This window comes from Oryx dammah, unplaced genomic scaffold (assembly GCF_014754425.2).
Source record: "Oryx dammah isolate SB20612 unplaced genomic scaffold, SCBI_Odam_1.1 HiC_scaffold_16, whole genome shotgun sequence".
In the NCBI taxonomy this organism is placed as follows: Eukaryota; Metazoa; Chordata; class Mammalia; order Artiodactyla; family Bovidae; genus Oryx; species Oryx dammah.
In genome coordinates, this window is record NW_024070200.1 from 14,564,918 (window position 1) to 14,587,457 (window position 22,540).

General features: G+C 45.5%; 1 protein-coding gene and 1 long non-coding RNA gene across 2 annotated transcripts in view; one reads left to right on the top strand and one right to left on the bottom strand.

Annotated features, from left to right (window-relative positions):
- The window catches only part of TGM5 (transglutaminase 5), a 30,877-nt gene extending 13,409 nt beyond the window's left edge, over positions 1 to 17,468 (top strand). Inside the window, exons 7-13 of the mRNA XM_040256686.1 lie at positions 7,818 to 7,956; positions 8,547 to 8,650; positions 8,757 to 8,996; positions 10,554 to 10,913; positions 11,698 to 11,858; positions 16,636 to 16,769; positions 16,932 to 17,468. Coding sequence (XP_040112620.1) covers positions 7,818 to 7,956; positions 8,547 to 8,650; positions 8,757 to 8,996; positions 10,554 to 10,913; positions 11,698 to 11,858; positions 16,636 to 16,769; positions 16,932 to 17,085 — 1,292 coding nt within the window. The 3' untranslated portion in view covers positions 17,086 to 17,468. The remainder of the gene's footprint in view (positions 1 to 7,817; positions 7,957 to 8,546; positions 8,651 to 8,756; positions 8,997 to 10,553; positions 10,914 to 11,697; positions 11,859 to 16,635; positions 16,770 to 16,931) is intronic.
- Positions 49 to 22,540, bottom strand: part of LOC120875026 — a 54,573-nt gene continuing 32,081 nt past the window's right edge. The window contains exon 4 of the long non-coding RNA XR_005723793.1: positions 49 to 295. This is a non-coding gene — a long non-coding RNA (uncharacterized LOC120875026). The remainder of the gene's footprint in view (positions 296 to 22,540) is intronic.

Consider the following 22,540-nt stretch of genomic DNA (forward strand, 5'->3'; position numbering starts at 1 on the left):
TGACTTCAACTTCCTAAAGAAAAATCACACACAAAAAGAGACTTTGCATGCATCAAAGATATGATTATAATTTTTCGGATAGATGTTTCCTTGACACCAATTTAGTTGGCTGTTACTTTGGGAATTTCAGAGAAATCCCTGACCTTCCCTCCCTCCGGTGCTCGGTGCTCGGGGCTGGCTGCTCCACAGCTCTCTGTCTCAGTCATCAGGCGTTTCCTGTCCTGGCTATCCACTCCTCACGACAAGGCCAGGCCCCTCCGCCCTGAGGTCTGTGAAGTAGCCTGGATGCCTTGCTCTGTAACAAAGGAAGAGAGGGAACAGTGATGTTCTGTGACCTGAAAATTCTCCCCAAAGCCAGGTGTCCCTATTGTATGATTCCAAATATGTGAAATGCCCAGAATAAGCAAGTTTATATAGACAGAGAGTCATTTTGCAGTTGCCTAGGGCTGGAGGGGTGGGAGAATGGGAAGTGACAGCTAGTGGGCACAGAGGGCCTTTCAGAGGTGATGAAATGGTCTGGGATTAGATGTGGAGATTGTTACACAACCTGTGGATATACCACACACCACTGAATTGTACGCTTTAAACGGGTGAATTTTGTGGTATGTGGATTATATCTCAGCAAAGTCGTTTACAAAAGAAAAGCCAGGCATCCCGGGAATGTGCCTATCTGTTCCTGCCCACAGCTGCAGAGCACGGGGTGGGGGTAGCAAGCCTTGGGCAGACCTATGGACCCTCTGTAAAGGAAGGTCTGGGGCCTGGAGCCACAGAGGAGAATGGTGGGAAACAGCCTGGGAGATGAGGAGGCTGTGAACTTAGGGCCGGGCCCTCCTCTCTTCACCCCAAACTACCCCATGTGTCCATCTTTTATATGTTGGATCCCCACTTATGATCTGGTTCTCATGTGGAGTCCTCTGCTGAAAACAGTTTCAAACATCCCTGGGTTAGAAGTCATCTTAAGATTTCTTCTCACTCACTTATATAGTGGCCTCTATAAAGTGCCTCACTATCTCCATTTCAATACAATAATTCTAATCTCATTGTTTTTACTGAGCCCTTACCTCTCAAGGAGAAGGAAATGGCAACCCACTCCAGTATTCTTGCCTGGAGAATCCCATGGACAGAGGAGCCTGGCAGGCTACAGTCTGTGGGGACACAAGAGTTGGACACGACTTGGCGACTAAGCACACCTCTCAAAGAGGTGGGGCTTCTGGTGGCTCAGACAGTACAGAATCTGATGCTATATGAGAGACCTGGGTTCAGTCCCTGGGTCTGGAAGATCCCCTGGAGAAGAGGATGGCAACCCACTCCAGTTTTCTTGTCTGGAGAATTCCACAGACAGAGGAACCGGGCAGGCTGCAGTCATGGGGTTGCCGTCATGGGGTTGCAAAGAGTCAGACACAACTGAGCAACTACCATTACCTCTCAGAGGTGGACCCTTGGTCAACGTCCCTGACTTTCCGACTTATTCCACTTAGTATGATAATCTCTAGGTCCGTCCATGTTGCTGCAAATGGCATTTTTCATTTCTTTTTACGGCTGAGTGATATTCCATTATATACACACACCACATCTTTAAAAAATATATATTCATTTACTTATTTGGCTGCGCTGGCTCTCGGCTGCAGCCCACAGGATCCTCTATCCTTGTAGCATGCAGGATCTTTAGTTGTGGCGTATGAGATTTAGTTCCCTGATCAGGGACAGAACCCTGCATTGGAAGCGAGGAGTCTTAGCCCCTGGACCAGGGAAGTCCCATCTTTTTTCTTTTTTTTTCAGTTGAAAACAATTTTTATTATCTCACAGTTTCTGTGGTTCAGGAATCTGGGTACAGCTTAGTAGTCTTACGTCAACACATCTTCTTTATCTGGTCATCTGTCGATGGACATTTAGGGTGCTTCCTGTCTTGGCTATTGTAAATAGTGCGGCTATGATCACTGGCCTGATGCTGTTTTAATCCCTGGCTCTTAGGCTCCATAGGTCAAGCTGGGTCTTGCCATCCAGCAGACTTGAGCTCTCCTTTGGCTATGCTGGTCTTTGTTGCTGAGCAGGCTTTACTCCAGATGTGGCGTGCGGGCTCTTCATTGCCGTGGCCTCTCTCGTTGCAGAGCACAGGCTCCAGGGCATGTGGGCCTCAGTGGTTGCGGCTCATGGCCGCAGAAGTCATGGCGCACGGGCTCAGTTGCTCCGTGGCATGGGATCTTCCCAGACCAGGAATCGAACCCGTGTCTCCTGCATTAGCAGGCAGATTCTTTAGCACTGAGCCACCAGGGAAGCTCCCTCTTCACCACTATTTTACTTTACTTCCCTCCCTTTTCCCTTGGAGTATTTAGGTTTCAATTAATCATATTCTTCATTTCATGGCATTTATCATAATAGGTCAGCTTCAAATCCCTCTTTTGAAAAAATTATTTACTAATTGATTTCCCCCTTTTATCTCATAACCCATTCTTATTCACCTCCTCCTACAATAGGGAAACATTTTAATGTGTTTGATATGTAGTATGGTATTTGAATGTGTTCTTACAAACAGTATATTTTTATCTGTGTGCAATATTTTTCCAGTACATTTTTTGTATTATATATTATATTTTTCATCTTTAGAAGTTCCACTGGGTCTTTTTCTGGCTTCTATTTCTCTTTTATGTCCTTGTTTTCCTTTACCTCCTACTGAGTATATTGACAATATTTTAAAATTGGAGTATAGTTGCTTTACACTGCTGTGTCAGTTTCTGTTGTACATCAGCCATATGTATACACACGAGTGAAAAGTGAAAGTGTTTGTCTCTCAGTCATGTCTGACTCTTTGCGACCCCATGAACTGTAGCCTCTGTCCATAGAATTCTCCAGGCAGGAATACTGGAGTGGGCAGCCATTCCTTTCTCTTGGGGTTCTTTCCCACCCAGGAATCAACCCAGGTCTCCCACATTGCAGGCAGATTCTTTACCATCTGAGCCACCAGGGAAGCTCATGTCCCCCACCTTTTTAAAAAAATTTCTTTCCAATTTAGGTCACTACAGAGCACAGAGCAGAATTCCCTATGCTATACAGTAGGTTCTCAATAGTTATCTATTTTATACATAGTAGTGTATATATGGAGAAGGCAATGGCACCCCACTCCAGTACTCTTGCCTGGAAAATCCCATGGACGGAGGAGCCTGGTAGGCTGTAGTCCATGGGGTCTCGAAGAGTCGGACACGACTGAGCGACTTCACTTTCACTTTTCACTTTCATGCATTGGAGAAGGAAATGGCAACTCCCTCCAGTGTTCTTGCCTGGAGAATCCCAGGGTCTGGGGAGCCTGGTGGGCTGCCGTCTATGGGGTCACACAGAGTTGGACATGACTGAAGTGACTTAGCAGCTGGAGCAGCAGCAGTGTATATACGTCAATTCCAATCTCCCAACTCATCCTACCCACCTTTCCCCTTGGTATCCATATATTTGCTCTCTATGCCTGTGTCTCTATTTCTGTTTTTCAAGTAAGGTCATCTATACCATTTTTCTAGGCTTATTGATAGTATTTAAAATAGCTGCTTCAGGGTCCTTGTCAGCTAGTTCCCTTATGTCATTTGTGGGTCTAGTTTGATACGCACTTTTTCTCATTTTGAGTCATACCTTCTTGTTTCTTTATATAAAAAAAATAGACTATTTTTTAGCAAAGTTTTAGGTTTCATTGTCATTAGAGACAGGAGAGATTATTTGATTTTGTGATGGCATATCTGAAAAACCACAGCAATATTACCATCTCGGTTATAAGGGACAGTTAAAGGCATGGGAGGAGGAACAGGAAGTGATGTTTTTACCATGTGGAAGCTTAATGAATTCAGGGTGAAACAAAAATATGCTAAAAGTCATCACACTTAAATGCAATTAATTCTATTACTTGGGGCCCTGACTGTATTCATCAGTATAAGCCACGGAAGTGTGGCAGCAAGGTTGACCAAATGAATTTTGATAAATTGAGCTTGAACTCTGCACTGATTTCTCTTATAAAATTGGAGCCACATTTCCACATGGGGGTGCAGAGGAGAGAAGAACTGGTGGGAAGCCTTCATGGCCAGTCCTGAAACAGATTCCGTGTTTTAACCACACCATCAGGACAGGGTCGCCAGCTGGTCAGAAGTGAAGCTGTGCTCCTCAAAGGCAGGACTGTCTCACGTCTTTGTGTAAGCATCAGAGCCACTGCCTGATTTACCACGGGGGCTTTACACTTCTCACTGAGTGGGCGCCAAATGGCTAAGTGAAGAGACAGAGTAATTATACCCAGGAGTGTTGTGTGAGGTAATATACCTCAGGAACTCTATCGACCTTTCCTGACTCTGAGATCTTGTCCATCTTTGTCCAAGCATTGCTGTGTGAATGTGCATGGAGGTGCGTGCACAAGCACACACACACCCCACAGTGGTTTTTCTGAGGGATTCAGCTCCCAAATTATCAATGAAAATCTCAGGTACAAAGTCACCTGAGACTCACATCAAATTGTGAGTCATCAGGACTCACAGTCTGCAGAAGTGGGCTAAAGAAAACTCATTTCAACACAAATTTAATGAGCATCTACTCTGGCCAGCACTGTGCTGGGAATGAAGAAATGCAAGAAAAGTATTTGATCTGAGCCCTACTCTAGGGCAATTTGTAATCTAGCTGACAAGATAGGACAAATATATGAGATCACAGAGAGCTTCATGCAGTGATAAAATGTGTGGCATTGGTGACTGGAATTAAGTGAAAGCATAGGAAGGAGAATGAGTGGGCATGGAGTAATCAGTGAAAACTTCACAAAGGAAAACACATTGAGAATGACACGTTGCTGGGATGTGTAGTGAAGTTGTGATGGTTAGTGAAGTTGTAGTGAAGGCTGTGGTTAACACTGGGAGGCTTTGAGATCAGAGATACGGGGGTTTAAATCTTGCCATGGCTTTTCTCTTGCTGCCATGTGATCTCAACCACTCTAAACTTCAGGTTTTTCCTCTTCAAAGGTGGAATAATCACAAGGTTGTGGAGAGGATTAAGTGAGATTATGCCTGGGCAGTGCTTGGCACCATTCCTGGCACCTAAAAGGATGATGATGTCACGTCAACTGGCAAGGAAGCTAGCCAAGAATGGAAGACAAGTTCAGCTGGGGGTGTGTTTAGTGACAGCAAGGTCTCCATGTAGGCTCAAGTTTCAAATTTAGGAGTCATGGGCACCGAGTGAGAGATGAAGCCACAGCAGAAGCCCTTTGTTGGGGGACAGAGAAAGCAGGACAGAGGGGGCAAAACCCCGAGAAACATGTACGTGCATGACTGTGCAGGTCTGAACACTGCTTCCTTCGCGTGACACTGAAGCTAAAGACTTGGCCTCCTCCCAGAGTAGAGAACCATTCTTGTCCCTCTGTTGCCTCACTGTGACAGCTGTTGTCCCCTATCCCGGTCCTCTCATGAGGCATGATGAGGAAATGGTGAGAATGGATTAGTGCAGACCCATTATCACTCAAAGCTTATGCTCTGTGGAGAGTCAAGCTTGGCATCCACAGCACAGCACACAGTCTTCAGTTGGAAATTGTCAAAATGGACAGAAGAGTCGAGACCTTCATTTACTCTTCCAGCAAAGATGCACCCACGTTTCTGCAGAACAGGCCTGCCTTGTATCGTTAATGGTTGTATAATGATAAAGATGACTATCACACAATCCCTGCCCTCAGGAGGAGAGACTCATAAACAAATCATTACATGCCATATGCCATGTGTAGTAGAGGACTCAGAGGGCCATGAGACCACTGACCTGTGCTTGGGTAGGAAAGAGTCTATCTGGCCATGCCTAGCAGCAGCTGACACCACCACTGACACTTCATGAATTTAGCTGTCAGGGTGAAGAATGGAGCCTTGCTCCCTGCTCTCTCTGACCACCCTTCTTTGGCATGTGCTCTTATTACCATAAGTGTTATCCACCCTCCTGACTGTAATCTTAGCATTAATGTGCCCACGGTAATGCTCTTGAGTCATGCTCTTGCCTCATATGCTCTTGCCTCACCCCTGTCTCATGTTCCTTCAGTGGCAGCTTTTCCCACCTTCATCCTACCCTCTGGGGTGGCCCTGTGTCATCTCCACCTACAATTCACTGCCGGCTCTGCTCACTCCCCACCCTTGTTTCTTGGCCCTGTGCAGACCTGCCACTCCAGGGAAGTGCATGGCTCCTCTTTGGCTTCTCTCCTCCCCTTCCTGGGCTGCATCCAGGGATGTATCCCCACACCAGCCTGGAGAGGCTTTGTGCCAAAGAAGGACCCTAAACTAAAATCTACAAGCAATTAAACACTTATTATAAATAAGTATCTAAACTAAAAATTCTAAAGACTTTTAAATGACAGTGGTATTTTTGAAGAACTATTAGAAATATCTATATTTTTTGACTCAGTCATTTTACCTCTTGGAATCTGTTTCAAGGGGGAAAAACAGAAATTTATCTACAGAGATGTCCATCACACCATTAATTACAATAAGGGAAAAAATTAGAAACCAAGCAAATGTCTAAAAACAACCTCTGTTAAAGTTTAAAAAAGTATATGAACCAATAACAATACAGTGGGTTCGTATATTTTTTTAACTTTAATGCTGTGATGGACATCTCTGTAGATCAATTTCTATTTTCCCCTCTTGAGACAGATTCCAAGAGGTATTATAGCAATACTGGTCTTCCCTGGTGGCTCAGATGGTAAAGGATTCGCCTGCAATGCAGGAGCCACAGGAGACCTGGGTTCGATCCCTGGGTTGGGAAGATCTGGAGAAGGGAATGGCAACCCACTCCAGTATTCTTGCCTGTATTCCATGGACAGAGGAGCCTGGCAGGCCACAGTTCATGAGCCTCAGACGTGACTGAGTGACTCACTTTACTTCACTTCATAACAACACCAAAAAAATGGGAGAGGGAGATTGAAGTGCTTTTCTTTATAGAAGAATGCCAGCGAATACATATGGGAAAAATGATACTGTTAGAAGATAACCATTTTGGTACCACCATGGAGAAGAGAATGGCTACCCACTCCAGTATTCTTGCCTGGAGAACACCGTGGACAGAGGAGCCTGGTGGGCTGCAGTCCATGGGGTGGCAAAGAGTTGGACACAACTGAAGTGACTTAGCACACAAACAAGGCTGAGCATAGCATTAATTCAGGCAAAGATTATCAGGAATGCTAAAATTCCTTGGTGAAAGATTGTTAGGGAGCAATATATTTCATGCTAGTGATTGTTTATTTAATGACAAGAAAAATCATAAAGACAGCATTCTACCTTCTTTTAAGAATTTCTCCATTAGGCATAGATTCTCACTTTTCTAGCCTTTGTTACAGCCTCCATGCCTTCCTGGCTGTATCTGTAAATACTTTCCTTGATGAGCTTCCAAGACAGTACAACCACACAGAAGGGGAAATCCAAGCAGCAGGGATCTTTGCCTAAGAATCTGATGTGTCTTAATCTTTACCACAGGAGGGAAAAAATTTCAGCTATTTGGTTTGAAGATAGAGATTTATGGCCAGGAGGGAAGTGAGACAAGTCAGGTTACTGAGTTTTGCCAAGGGACCTGCCTCTGCCACATTGCTGGCTAGGGCAGGAAAACCCCAAACGTGCTAGACCTTCTGTTGGCCCTAGGAGAGCTTGTCTGAGGAGGCTCTCACCTTTGTGCGAAGCCTAAGGGAGAGGAGCTCAGGAAGGTGGGGAGGGAGGTAGGACGTGTCGCCAACCTGGTGCCCCAGACGGCTCCTGCCTGCCAAGTGTATGATTTCCCTGAGTCGAGAGCGCTAAGCCCAGGAATCCACGGCCCACAGGAGATTTCTGCCCTTTCTGCAGTGATGAGGTGCCTGGGGATCCCCACTCGAGTGATCACCAACTTCAACTCTGGCCACGACACAGATGGAAACCTGATCATTGATGAGTATTATGACAACACAGGCAGGATTCTGGAGAATAAGAAGAAGGACAGTGTCTGGTGAGAGACATCTCTTTCTGGGGCAAACCGCATGAGCCTGCTACCCTCCCATGCACTCCCTCATTTCACCAGCCCTGAGGCTTGGTATCCCCAACCCTAAGGCTGGGGAGCCGCTAAACACAAGTACCACTATCTTCTGAGTTTAATACATCACATCACAAGAGCTCTGCCCTGAGGGAGTTTTCCTCTTTTTCACCTCCTTCATTTAATATTCAACCTGTGGCTCTGATCACAGATGGCCTGAAGTCTCACCTCTGGACACAAAGGTGAGCCTGTGACTGCCTCTGTGAGGGGACAGCAGACACAAGAAAGGGCTACGAGAGTCTTTTGAAAGAGAGTGAAGGGTTTCCATTGGCTCTGGAAACTTCACTCTTTACAAAGAGAGGAAAGCTCCTTTCTGGGCAAGCTAAGGCTCACAGGAGGAAGGGTGGTCACCTGCCTCCCACAGAGGTGCGCAGGCCTGCAGCACCCTGACTTTCTATCTAGCTGTCCATCACTCATCGTCCCCTGCCTTACTGCAGAAAGAACTCGAGCACCACCAACTTTCCCTCAGCTTCACCTGACACCCACTCCTCTGGCTTCTGCCTCAGGAATTTCCACGTCTGGAATGAATGCTGGATGGCACGGAACGACCTCCCACCTGGATTCGGAGGCTGGCAGGTGCTGGACGCCACACCTCAGGAGACAAGCAATGGTGAGACTCTCGGGAGGACAGGCAGAGCCCAGCGCCACAGAAACAGCCCCCACCCCCACCCAGCCCTGCAGCCACAGCCCAGCGAGGCCCCTCTGTTCCCCGTCAGGCCTCTACTGCTGCGGCCCTGCCTCCGTCAGAGCCATCAAGGAAGGAGAGGTGGATCTGAACTACGACACAGCCTTCGCCTTTTCCATGGTGAATGCTGACTGTATGGCCTGGTTGGTCTTTGGAGGGAAGGAGCAGAAACTTCACCAGGACACCAATACTGTTGGCAGTTTTATTAGCACCAAGAGCATCCAGAGTGACGAGCGGGATGACATCACAGAAAACTACAAGTATGAAGAAGGTATGACCAAGCCAGGCCCCTGCAGAGTCCAAGTCCTGTAGGCACCTTCCCCAAGACCCCAGGGAACCTCTCTGCCAGCTGGGACAGTCCTCTGCAGCAGGGGAGCCGGAACCCAGGCCCATTGTCTCCTCAGCCCTTCAGGTTTAAGGGCCCAGTTGGGGTCCCCACTGCCTCACTTCCTCATGTCCTTCCCCACCCCACTCCCCACAGGCAGTGAGCACCCTCCGCAAGATAGTCATGTGGATTGCAGGGCCATCGACAGCCATCATATAGCAATTGTATATGTCCTCCTTGCCCCTGCCTTCCTGAAAAATCAAACTGAAGAGGGCAGGAGATTGAGTAAACTCTTTCCTACTAATTAATTTTATTAATTTCATTTAACTTCTTGCCTGGAGAATCCCAGGGACGGCAGAGCCTGGTGAGCTGCCGTCTATGAGATCGCACAGAGTTGGACACGACTGAAGCGACTTAGCAGCAGCAGCAGCAACTTAGTGTTTGATTCATGTTTTATTGGGTGTTTGGAGGACAGGCCAGACCACAGTTAGCACCGCAGCCAATGTAAGGCCAAATGTTCACTCCCACATCCACACCGTGCAGAGGATGGTTCTGAGAAATGGGACCCTTGGCAGGGTCTTCTGACCCAAGCCAGTGGGGCAAGGGGCATCTACGTCAGTCAGCTGTGGACTGATTCCTGGAAATTGAGACCAACCACCAGTTTCGAGTACTAGGGAGCCAGGCAAAAACATGCAGTCTAAGAGGGCCAGAAGCAGGGAGAGGGGCAGGATCTGAGCAGGAGCGAATCAGGACTGTGTGGGCTGGTGGCGGGAGCACCTGAGATTCCTGGAAGTACCATGAAGTGCGTGTTTGTGTTTGTCTATGTGGGCCTTTAGGGCCAACACAGAGAAGGCCCAGAGTCCAAGCCTAACAGACAAGCATTGAACACATCCAGGGTACTGGCAATCCATCCCTCCACCGCAATTCTCTCTGTGGCTATCTTTACTGGGGATCACTTCAAGGACAAGTGGTTTATCAGTGGTGAGATTTAAAAGCTACAGGAGGGAAGGAGAATGAGCAAGTGAGATGAGGAAGGGGAGCAAGCCAATACTGGGGGCCTTGTCAGCCCTGTTAGCACTGTGGGCGGGGGGCTGGGGTTCAGTCTGCTGGGGACCCTGCCGGTGGGGTGGCTGAGAAAATGTAGGATGAAGAATGCTGTGGTCTCACTGTGGCCAAATCATTTGTTGTTAATCTGAAATTCAAATTAAACTGCCCTGTATTTTTATTTGCTAAATTTGGCAATCCTATCAGAGATTTAGTGTAAAGCGTAGAACAATACTGCAGATTTATCCCACCCAGGGGGCAAGAGGCGTAGGCTATTTATCCACCAACTCTTTTCGGTCAGGGGTTGAGGGCTGCTCTTGGGGCGTAAGTTTCCTAGTGCTTTCAGTCTGCTCCATGCATGAGGTGAGTCAGTTGTGGTGGCAGAGAAAGCCTCAGACGGAGAGTCTCAGGTGGTGGAATTTGAAATGAAGGCACTGGTGCTGTGCTCTGCCCTCCCAGGTTCTCTGCAGGAGAGGCAGGTGTTTCTGAAGGCTCTTCAGAAGCTGAAGGCTGGAAGGTCTCCAGGCTCCCTCCGAGCAGAATCACAACCTAGGTCCGTGCCACTGAGTGACAGTCCGCGGAGCCTGGCTACTCCTTCTCTGCAGCCCAGTGATGTTGTCCAGGTCTCCCTGAAATTCCAGCTGCTCGACTCACCCGACATGGGCCAGGACATATCGTTTGTCCTGCTGGCCCTCAACATCTCGCCCCAGTTCAAGGACCTGAGAGTGAACCTGAGTGCCCAGTCTCTGCTGCATGACGGCAGCCCCCTGCTCCCATTCTGGCAGGACACAGCCTTCATCACACTCTCTCCTGAAGAAGGTATGGGCTCTGGGTATGGGCATGAACACAGAGTAGCTTATGGAAATGCCATAAGGGGGTCAAGCCAGCCAAGGGTTTGAGGGCAGATCCCTGTGACAGTTGTCTTCCTAGCGTCTCCTCCAGCGCACAGTCCTCCTCCTTCCTTCCTTCCTTCCCTCTTCCTCCCTTTCCTCTACTCCTTCTGTTTCTTTCCTTTAACCTCCTCCTCCTCCTTCTCCTCAGTCCTTCCTTTACTACCTCAAGGAATATGGGCCGGGTTAGTGAGGAAAGCCTGAGATTTGAAGTCCTCCAGACCTCGGAGAAGGCAATGGCACCCACTCCAGTCCTCTTGCCTGGAAAATCCCATGGATGGAGGAGCCTGGTAGGCTGTAGTCCATGGGGTCACTGAGGGTCGGACACGACTGAGCAACTTCACTTTCACTTTTCACTTTCATGCATTGGAGAAGGCAATGGCACCCCACTCCAGTACTCTTGCCTGGAGAAGCCAAGGGACAGGGGAGCCTGGTGGGCTGCCGTCTATGGGGTCGCACAGAGTCGGACATGATGGATGTGACTTAGCAGCAGCAGCAGCAGACCTTGGTTAGAGCCTCAGTGCACCCACATACTAGTAGAATAACCCTGGGCAAGCCATTTCACCTCTCAGCCCCTCCAACAGAAAACTGAGTACCTGCTTCATTGGGGGTTCAGTAAGGTTGGCCTCTCCTCTGCATAGTAGGGTCCCAGATCCACCCAGGCCTAGCTGATTTCTCTAGCGAGTCTCACCCATCCTGTGTTCTCTCCCTAGCAAAGACCTATCCCTGCAAAATCACCTATTCCCAGTACAGCCAGTACCTGTCCACAGACAAGCTGATCCGCATCAGTGCCCTGGGTGAAGAGAAGAACAGTCCTGAGAAGATCCTGGTGAACAAGATCATCACCTTAGCCTATCCCAGCATCGTGATTAATGTAGGCAAGAGCCCTGCACATGGCCTGGGGGCTCCTTGGGACTGACTGGGGGTGGGGGATAGAGATCCCTGAGAGCTTGCTCAGGAGAGCAGCCCCTCCCCCTGCCTCTTCTGGTGCCTCCAGGAACCTCCCCACCAGGAGCAGGTTTATCAGAAAACAGTGGATGAGGTCTCCATCCCCTCGTACCCTGAGAGGTCTTATGGGTGCACCTTGAGCAACTGCCATGGGGAGGTTGGGGAAAGACCCCTCTGTTGTGTCTCCTCCCGCTGTTGGCCTTCCCCAGGGTCAACGTGAGAAAACTCAGGCTCAAATGGGAGGATCTTGAGTGGGGAAAGAGCGCTGCCTGAACAAAGGTCAGCTCAGGTTTGATGTGCTACTTCCTGTCTGTGGATCCTTAGACAAGCCTGGGCTTTTGCATCTTGAACTGTCAATGATGGGCTTAGACTAGATGGCCTCTGAGGACTCCTCTTTCTCTGACATTCTGGTGGGGAGACTTCACAGGGCTCTTCCTGCCAGTGCCGTTTCCCCAAGGCCAAGTAGCCTCCTAGATCCTGCCAAGTGAGCCTGGGGTGCCCCCTGGTGGGGTGTGTCTGGCAAGCCCAGCCACTGGAGTCTATTTTAGGGAGGGTTTCCAAAGGTGCCTCCAAGTTTCCTGAGGCTACTTCCTTCTCTCTAAGCCCTGAATAATCCACTGGTCTTGACTCACACACTGGTGTGAAAAGAAATTGAGCCAACTACGATAAAAGGGTGAGAAGGGATGGAGTTAGACTGTGAAAAGAAAAAACAAAAACTGTCCCCAAATGATCCTAACCACTCAAATTATCCCTGAGAACCCTTTAGAGCTCTTGTTTATTTCACATTTCAATGAAATCCTTGCAGCAGAGGAAATATTACTGAAGACTCCCAAGTCATCAGACCTTTCCATATGATGGGTTGAGTAGAAATATTTTACACAAATGTCCATACATGTGTAAGTGAAGTAAAAGTTTCACATAACAATATTTTGTGTGATGAACACTGATATTCTATTCTATTTCATTTTTTAAAATTAAGTTAATTATTTTAATTGGAGGCTAATTATTTACAATATTGTGGTGGTGTTTGCCATACATCAACATGAATCAGCCATAGGTGCAAAACTGTCCCCCATCCTAAACCCCCCTCCTACCTCCCTCCCCATACTATCCCTCTGGGTTGTCCCAGAGCACTGGCTTTGACTGCCCTGCTTCATGCATCGAACTTGCACCTCTCATCTAGTTTACATATGGTAATATACATGCTTCAATGGTATTCTCTCAAATTATCTCACCCTCACCCTATCCCACATAGCCCAAAAGTCTGTTCTTTACATCTGTGTCTCTTTCGCTGTTTTGTATAAAGGGTCATCGTTATCGTCTAAATTCTCTCTCTCTCTCTCTCTTCATATATATATATATATATATATATATACACACACACATTAATATACTGAATTGGTGTTTCTCTTTCTGACTTACTTCACTCTGTATAATAGGCTCCAATTTCATCCACCTCATTAGAATTACTGGGATGTGGGTCATAGAAGATCTTGCTGTGATTTATGTCAGAGTGTTCTGCCTATGTTTCCCTCTAAGAGTATAGTTTCTGGTCTTACATTTAGATCTTTAATCCATTTTGAGTTTATCTTTGTGTATGGTGTTTAAAAGTATTCTAGTTTCATTTTTTTTTTTACAGGTGGTTGACCAGTTTTCCCAGCACCACTTGTTAAAGAGATTATCTTTTTTTTTTATTGTATATTTTTGCCCCCTTTGCCAAAGAAAAGGTGTCCATAGTTGCATGGATTTATCTCTGGGTTATTTTGTTCCATTGATTTATATTTCTGTCTTTGTGCCAGTACCATACTGTATTGATGACTGTAGCTTTGCAATATAATCTGAAGTCAGGAAAGTTGATTCCTCCAGTTCCATTCTTCTTTCTGGCTATTCGAGGTTTTTTTGTGTTTCCATACAAATTGTGAAATTATTTGTCCTAGTTCTGTGAAAAATACCACTGGTAGCTTAATAGGGATTGCATTGCATCTATAGATTGCTTTGGGTAGTGTATTCATTTTCATTATATTGATTCTTCCAATCAATGAACATAGTATATTTCTCTACCTATTTGTGTCATCTTTGATTTCTTTCATCAGTGTTTTATAGTTTTCTATATATAGGTCTTTTGTTTCTTTAGGTAAATTTATTCCTAAGTATTTCATTCTTTTTGTTGCAATGGTGAATGGGATTGTTTCCTTAATTTCTTTCTGTTTTTTCACTGTTAGTGTATAGGAATGCAAGGGATTTCTGTGTATTAATTTTATATCCTGCAACTTTACTATATTCATTGATTAGCTCCAGTAATTTTCTGATGGTATCTTTAGGGTTTTCTATGTAGAGGATAATGTCATCTGCAAACCATGAGAGTTTTACTTCTTCTTTTCCAATCTGGATTCCTTTCATTTATTTTTCTTCTCTGATTGCTGTGGCTAGGACTTCCAAAACTATGTTGAATAGTAGTGTTGAGAGTGGGCACCCTTGTCTTGTTCCTGATTTTAGAGTAAATGCTTTCAATGTTTTGCCATTGAGGAAAATGTTTGCTGTGGGTTTGTCGTATATGGCTTTTATTATGTTGAGGTATGTTCCTTCTATGCCTGCTTTCTGGAGGGTTTTTATCATAAATGGGTGTTGAATTTTGTCAAAGGCTTTCTCTGCATCTATTGAGATAATCATATGGTTTTTATCTTTCAATTTGTTCATATGGTGTATCACATTGATTTGCATATATTGAAGAATCCTTGCATCTCTGTGATAAAGCCTACTTGGTCATGATGTATGATCTTTTTAATATGTTGTTGGATTCTGTTTGCTAGAATTTTGTTGAGGATTTTTGCATCTATGGTCATCAGTGATATTGGCCTATAGTTTTCTTTTTTGGTGGCATCTTTGTCTGGTTTTGATACTAGGGTGATGTTGGCCTCTTAGAATGAGTTTGGGAGTTTGCCTTCCTCTGCTATTTTCTGGAAGAGGTTGAGTAGGATAGGTGTTAGCTCTTCTCTAAATTTTTGGTAGAATTCACCTGTGAAGCCATCTGGTCCTGGGCTTTTGTTTGTTGGCATATTTTTGTTATTACAGTTTTGATTTCCATGCTTGTGTTGGGTCTGTTAAGATTTTCTATTTCTTCCTGGTTCAGTTTTTGAAGGTTATACTTTTATAAGAATTTGTCCATTTTTTCCAAGTTGCCCATTTTATTGGCATATAATTGCTCATAGTAGTCTCTTATGATCTTTTGTATTTCTGTGTTGTTTGTTGTGATTTCTCCAGTTTCATTTCTAATTTTATTGATTTGATTCTTCTCCCTTTTTTTCTTGATGAGTCTGGCTAACAGTTTGTCTATTTTATTTATCATCTCAAAGAACCAGCTTTTAGTTTTGTTGATTTTGCTATAGTCTCCTCTGTTTCTTTTTCATTTATTTATGTTCTGATTTTTATTTCTTTCCTTGTACTAACTTTGTGGTTCTTCTGTTCTTTTTTTTAGTTGCTTTAGGTGTAAAGTCAGGTTGTTTATTTGATGCTTCTCTTGTTTCTTGAGGTAGGCTTGTATGGCTATGAACCTCCCTCTTAGCACTGCTTTCACTGAATCCCATAAGTTTTGGATTGTTGTGTTTTCATTTTCATTTGTTTCTATGCATATTTTGATTTTCTTTTTGATTTCTTCTGTGATCTGTTGGTTATTCAGAAGTATTTGTTTAGCCTCCATATGTTTGTGTTTTTAGTAATTTTTTTTCCTGTAGTTGACATCTAATCTTACCACATTGTGATCAGAAAAGAAGCTTGAAATGATTTCAATCTTTAAAAATTTACCAAGGCTAGATTTAGGGCCCAGGATGTCATCTATCCTGGAGAATGTTCTCTGTGCACTTAAGAAAAAGGTGAAATCTATTGTTTTGGGGTGAAATTCCCTGTAGATATAAATTAGGTCTAACTGGTTCATTGTATCATTTAAAGCTGGTGTTTCCTTGCTAATTTTCTGTTTGGTTGATCTATTCATAGGAGTATTAAAGTCCCCCAGTATTATTATGTTACTGTTAATTTCCCCTTTCATACTTGTTAGCATTTGCCTTATGTATTGAGGTGCTCCTATGTTGGGTACATATATATTTATGTTATATCTTCTTCTTGGATTGATCCTTTGATCATTATGTAGTGTCCTTCTTTGTCTCTTATCACGGTCTTTATTTCAAAGTCTATTTTACCTGATATGAGTATTGCTACTCCTGCTCTCTTTTGGTCTCAATTTTCATGAAATATCTTTTTCCAGCCCCTCACTTTCAGTATGTATGTGTCCCTAGGTTTGAGGTGGGTCTCTTGTAGACAGCATATATAGGGGTCTTGTTTTTGTATCCATTCGGCCAGTCTTTATCTTTCGGTTGGAGCATTTAACCCATTTAGATTTAAGGTAATTATTGATAAATATGATCCCATTACCATTTACTTTGTTGTTTTGGGTTCATTTTTATAAACCTTTTCTGTGTTTCCTGTCTAGAGATCTTTTAGCCTTTGTTGAAGAGCTGGTTTGGTGGTGCTGATCTATTTCATTTTTTAAAAAATGTTAATGACACTCCATTAAGTTGTCCATACTTGGAAAAACACAGGCCATGGAAATCTAGTTCTTTAGGAAGCAGATCTAGGGACTAGTGCCCTCCATAAATGTCTGATGAACTGGGGGATGAGACTAATTCTCCTCTCTGGATTTCCTTGTTCAGGTTTTAGGAGCAGCCATTGTGAACCAGCCGCTCTCTATACAGGTGGTATTTTCAAACCCCCTCTCGGAGCAGGTTGAAGACTGTGTGCTGACTGTGGAAGGAAGTGGCCTCTTCAGGAGACAGCAGAGAGTCCTGTGAGTGCTGGCAGTGCCCACTCTCCCTCCCATCTTCTCCTCGGGGTGGACTGTCCTTTGTTCTAGACATAGGGGGAGGGGAAGTCTGGCTTCTGAGTAGAAAGGGGCACTGGGGTTATCATAATCCCATGGTTTTCTGACAGTCTGTTTTCTCTGTTGCAGCATTGGAGTCCTCAAACCCCACCACAGAGCCAGTCTTACTCTGGAGACTATCCCCTTCAAGAGTGGCCAAAGGCAAATCCAAGCGAATCTGAGGAGCAACAAATTTAAGGACATCAAGGGTTACAGGAATGTCTATATAAACTTTGGGTTATAAATTCTGGGACAAGGAGCTGGATGTGTAGCTTTAGGCAAAGAGCATGTGTTAGGCTTTAGGCAAAGAGCAAGTTCAAATGCAAGCTGTGCCATTCTCCACCCAAATAGAGGCTTCTCTTGGCTCTGACGTGAGCAGCAGAGGAGAAAACGGCAATGGATAGCCCCCTGGGCCATTTGCATTGCTCCCTGGGGACTCTGCTCAGGGCCCAGGGATTCCACGGTGTCCTATCCAGAACTGTGAGACTGACCATGCAGTCCAGAATTGCAGGCTTGATTTAATGACCCCCAGATATCCAGAAAAGAAGAAGACTGGCTGAGCAGCTGTCCCTTTGTCATTGCAATGGCTACTTCCTTAGTACCAATAAACTTCAGCTCTCATTCTCATCTTTGTGTGCCCAGACACCCATCACTTCCCTCTACAGCAGCTCCACCTGTCCCCTGGATGCTGGGAGTGAGTGTCCTCCTGTTTTACTACTTGAGCCCACTCACTCATTCAAAAAACATTTACCGAGGAGTTTGGGATGGACGTGTACACACTGCTATATTTAGAATGGATAACCAACAAGGTCCTGCACAGAACTCTGCTCAGTGTTCTGTGGGAGCCTAGATGGGAGGGGAGGCTGGGGGAGAATGTATACATGCACATGTACGGCTGAGTTGCTTCACTGTCCGCCTGAAACTATCACAACACTGTTAATTGGCTATACCCTACTACACAATAAAAAGTTCAAAAACAAAAAAAGAGAGAGTAAAGAAACATTTACTGAGAGGTTGGTCTGTGCCAGGCACTGTTCTAAGTGTAGAAGTGCGTGCTTGCTCAGTTGCTCAGTTGTGTCCTACTCTCTGTGACCCTACAGACTGTAGAGGAAGAGGCAGTAAATAAAGCAAAGTCCCTGCCCGCTGAAGCGTCCATCCTGGGGGTGGGGAGACAGACAATCCATATGTCAATTAAAAAAGAAGGCCCTTACAGATGGTCTATCCGTCATGATTGAGTTAGGAAAACAAAACCCTTTGTAGATGTCTCTGCTGCTGCTTAGTTGCTTCAGTTGTGTCCAGCTCTGTGTGACCCTATGACTACAGCCTGCCAGGCTCCTCTCTTCATGGGATTCTCTCGGCAAGAGTACAAGATGGGTTGCCATGCCCTCCTCCAGGGGATCTTCCCCACCCAGGGATCAAACCTGGGTCTCCTGCATTACAGGCAGATTCTTTATCACATAGATGTCTCTACACGCTACTATCTTTACATCTTAGAAAAAAGTCTGGGAGATCTATCACTTGGGCAACCTTTGAATCCCTTCCCAAATCACATCTAAGAAATCCCTCAATCTTAACTGTCCCAACCCCTTGGCTAAAAGTCCCCTGGTGCGTTGTGGTACTGGATGGCTAAGTTCTGGAGAGAAAGCTGGCTAAATAATACAGTAAGGTAGATTTTAGGTAGGGAGTGAAGTATCTCAGACTTTTCTATTGGTTGCTGCTGGTGTTTATGGTCCTATTGAGCACAAAGCAACTGCGATCATTGTTTCCCCTGGCACACGCCAGCTTTCTCACAGCAATGCAGCAAGTTCTGTGTGGAGAAAGGCATGATGTACCCGCCCTCTAGGCACTGGCTACGTGACTGAGGCAGCTGCTTGGGGCATATATTGAAGGCACGCGTTAAATTAAAAATTAAATACTTCTGTTATATATGAACAAAAGGGTAAGTGCAGTTAATCAGAGGGAGAGAAAGGGGTGTGGTGGGAATTGCAGAGTAGGTTGATAGTCCTCTTAAAGAGACGGCTGAGAACCAGGAGGATTCTGGCAGCATGGAGCTGGAGGTAGCCTATAATTATTTCATTCTATAATTATAACCTGACAGTTATGAAAAATGGTTTAAAGAGAACATCATGGAGGGGGGCATCCTATAGAGGCAGTGACCCCTGAAGGACTTGGAGTATTTCTGCTACTGCACTCTCAGACTCTTTCACAAACCCTGATTTTAACACCATATTCAGTTACTCTTTTCATCAGCAAGTATCCACTGAGTTTCTAATAGGGGCCAGGGCCCTGAGTTAGGCACCTAGGACAAAAGAAGGACCAAGAACTGCCCTTGTGGAGCTCAAATTAAGCACAATGAGAATGAAAAATAAAACATGAGGGGACTTCCCTGGCAGTCCAATGGTTAAGATCTCACCTTCTAATGCAGGGGGTGTGGGTTTGATCCCTAGTCAGGAAGCTAAGATCCCACATGCCTCAGCCAAAAAGAAAAAAAAAAAAAAAACCCATAAAAAACAGAAGGAATACATAACAAATTCAATGAAGACTTAAAAAAATTTAGTAAGCAGGAGATTATAATACAGTGTGGTGAGAATCACCATCAGGGTGAGGATAGGGTGTTATGGGAGCATAGGAGGGGCAACTAGTCCAGTCTTAGGACTGTGGATCAAGAAAGACTTCCTGGAGGGAGTGCCATTTAAGCTGAGCACTAAAAGGCCAGGAGTTAGCCAAACAGGGGCTTCCCTGGTAGCTCAGCTGGTAAAGAATCCGCCTGCAATGCAGGAGACCCCAGTTTGATCCCTGGGCTGGGGTGATCCCCTAGAGAAGAGATTGGCTACCCACTCCAGTATTATTGCCTGGAGAATCCCATGGACAGAGGAGCCTGGCAGGCCCCAGTCCACAGGGTTGTGGAGTCGGACATGACTGAGCGACTTTCATTCATTAGCCAAACAGATTCAGCATTGAAGGGGTGGGACTGGAGTAAAGCAGTCAGGAATTGCATGTCACCGAGATGGCTAGAGATCAGAGAAGGAGGGAGCAAGTTGCAGGAAAAAATGTGGCGATAGCCAGGGAGTCAAAAGTTTCAGGTGGCAGCCTAAGGAATTAGCACCGTGATCATTTTCAGGCATGTTTCCTCTAAAACTCAATTCATAGTCACTGCCTGTGATGTCAGTGCTTAAAGCAAGCAGACTTCAGGTGATTTGAGAAGCACTTAAAGGACAAATAGTTCTCCATCCTCATCTGTCATAGGACCTTACAATTTCCTTCAGAGTCACTCTTTGGAGTTAAGGCCTTCCTTGAATGTCAAGGTTGTCTTTAATCCATTCATTTAATATTTACTGAGTACCTATGTGTAGAATATTCTAGGTCCAGAGGATAGAGCAGTGAACAAGGCAAATTTGGTCTTCCCCGATCCATTCCCAACTCACAACCCCAGTGGAATTCAGCACAGAAAGACCTCAGAGATATTGCAGGTTTGCTTCAAAGCGAATATCACTATAAAGTAAGTCACACCAATTTTGGGGTTTCTCAGTGCATATAAAAGTTATGTTTACAACATACAGCAGTCTACTAAGTGTGCAATAGCACTGCATGTAAAGGAATGATGTATACACTTTCATTAACACCTTATTGCTAAAAATGCTAGCCATGATCTGACAATGCAAGGTTGTCACAAAACTTCACTTTGTAAGAAGACGCAATATTTGCAAAGTGCCATAAAATGAGGTATGCCTGTATAAACGTCCAGCCACAGGCACAAAGGAGACTTGTAAAGATTTGCAGATGCTGGAAATTATGAATCCTTTATGTGCTTCCACAAGGGTGAACCTCACAACACCTGTGAGATCACTGTTGTTATTATCTCCCAGGTGGCTCAGTGGGAAAGAATCTGCCTGCCAATTCAGGAGACATGGGTTCGATCCCTGGGTCAGGAAGGTCCCCTGGAGTAGAAAATGGCAACCCACTCCAGTGTTCTTGCCTGGAGAATCCCATGGACAGTGGAGCCTGGCAGCCACAGTCCATGGGGCTGTAGATGGTTTCACATGCCTGGGCACATAAACATCCCTCATTTTGTAGAAGCAAAAACTAAGTGTCAGAGCAAGTTTACTGATTTGCCTTAGGCCTCGAAGCTTGAAAATGGCAGACCCAAACTCAAACCTAGGCCTTCTAATTCCAAATCTTGGGTCTTTTTCTTCCCCCCCAGCAGCACTTCCTTGCTGTAGGTATCGACATAATTAATAATAGCATCTATCATCTATCCAGCTTCCCAGGGGGCACAGCGGTAAGGAATCCGCCTGCCAATGCAGAGAGACTTGGGTTTGATCCCTGGGTTGGGAAAATCCTCTGGAGAAGGAAATGGCAACCTGCTCCAGTATTCTTACCTGGAAAATTCCATAGACAGAGGAGCCTGGCAGGCTACAGACCATGGGGTCACAAAGAGTTGGACATAACTGAGCACTCCTCACTGTTTCAAATCATCTATCCATCACCTTTCCCTGTACATACCAGTCACATGACCTACATTACATTAACGCATCACTGTCTTGTAAGGTAGATATTATAACTCCCATTTTATACAGGAAAAACCTAAGGCACAAAAGTGAATGGACATTCATTGATTGTTCTCGCCTTTCTGTTGGTGATAGCACCCCAGCTTCTTTTGGAGGAACCCCTTTGTTCCTCATGGTAATTTTGATGGGTCTATCAGCCAAGGCTCCCTGACTTCCTCTTGCCAAGAGGTGGTCATGTGACTTACACTGGACCAGTGTAGAGTCTCAGGACTTTGGTTCCAGAGGGGAGAGAAGGCAGAGACTTGGAGCTGACCACCCAGGTAGCAGGGCTCCAGAGAGAGACCACCCAGCAGCTCCTGCTTCCTAGACCCCCTGAGATGCCCTGGATTCCTCCCTTCCCCTGGTTCTGAGCCTTGTCCTCTGTTTTCTATCAGTTTCAAGAGTCCCTTCAATTACTTGCATTCAAAGGACTTTCTCTCGTTCAGAGAGAGATTAGACAGCTTGTTTAAGATCACACAGCAGGGACTCAATGCAGGTGCCCAGGGCTCAAACCATGGTCAGGGAATTAGATAGGCCTCATAGGCTGCAACTAAGAGTTCATGTGCTGCAAAAAAGATCAAACACCCTCAGTGTAACAACTAAGACCCGGCGAAGTCAAATAAATAAATAAGTAAAAATAATTAAAAAGAAAACAATCACAGAGCTAAGTCTCTGTGACTCCAAATTCCCACGACACCATCGTACCCAGTGCTCCTATACGTCTGCTTTTTGGTCCTGGGGTGCTCTGATTAGTGCCAGAAACTAACCTGAAGTTCAAGGAAGTGGCAGAAACTCTAATTCACCCCAACCTTGTAGATAACAAGAGAGGCTAGGGCTGGCAGCATGGAAAAAGGGGCAGGTGCCCGCTAGAGCTAGACTTTGTTTCCAGGCCCTGCTCCTCCTCTGGTCTCTGGCCTGACATTCCAGACCCATTGCCCAGTGTTTCTCCTTCACCATCTGCCCGGTGACTACCAGGGAAATGACCAGTGTGCAGCAAGTACTGCTTCCCTACCTGCCACCCAGCTTTGCAGTGTCTGGAAAAGCACCTGGTGCCAGCTTTGGGTCTGCAGCTTTTTTAGAAGTGCAGACACAAGGAATTTGATTGCAAAGTGCTCCCCGCTTGCCTCAGACCCAGAGGATGGGACATGGCTT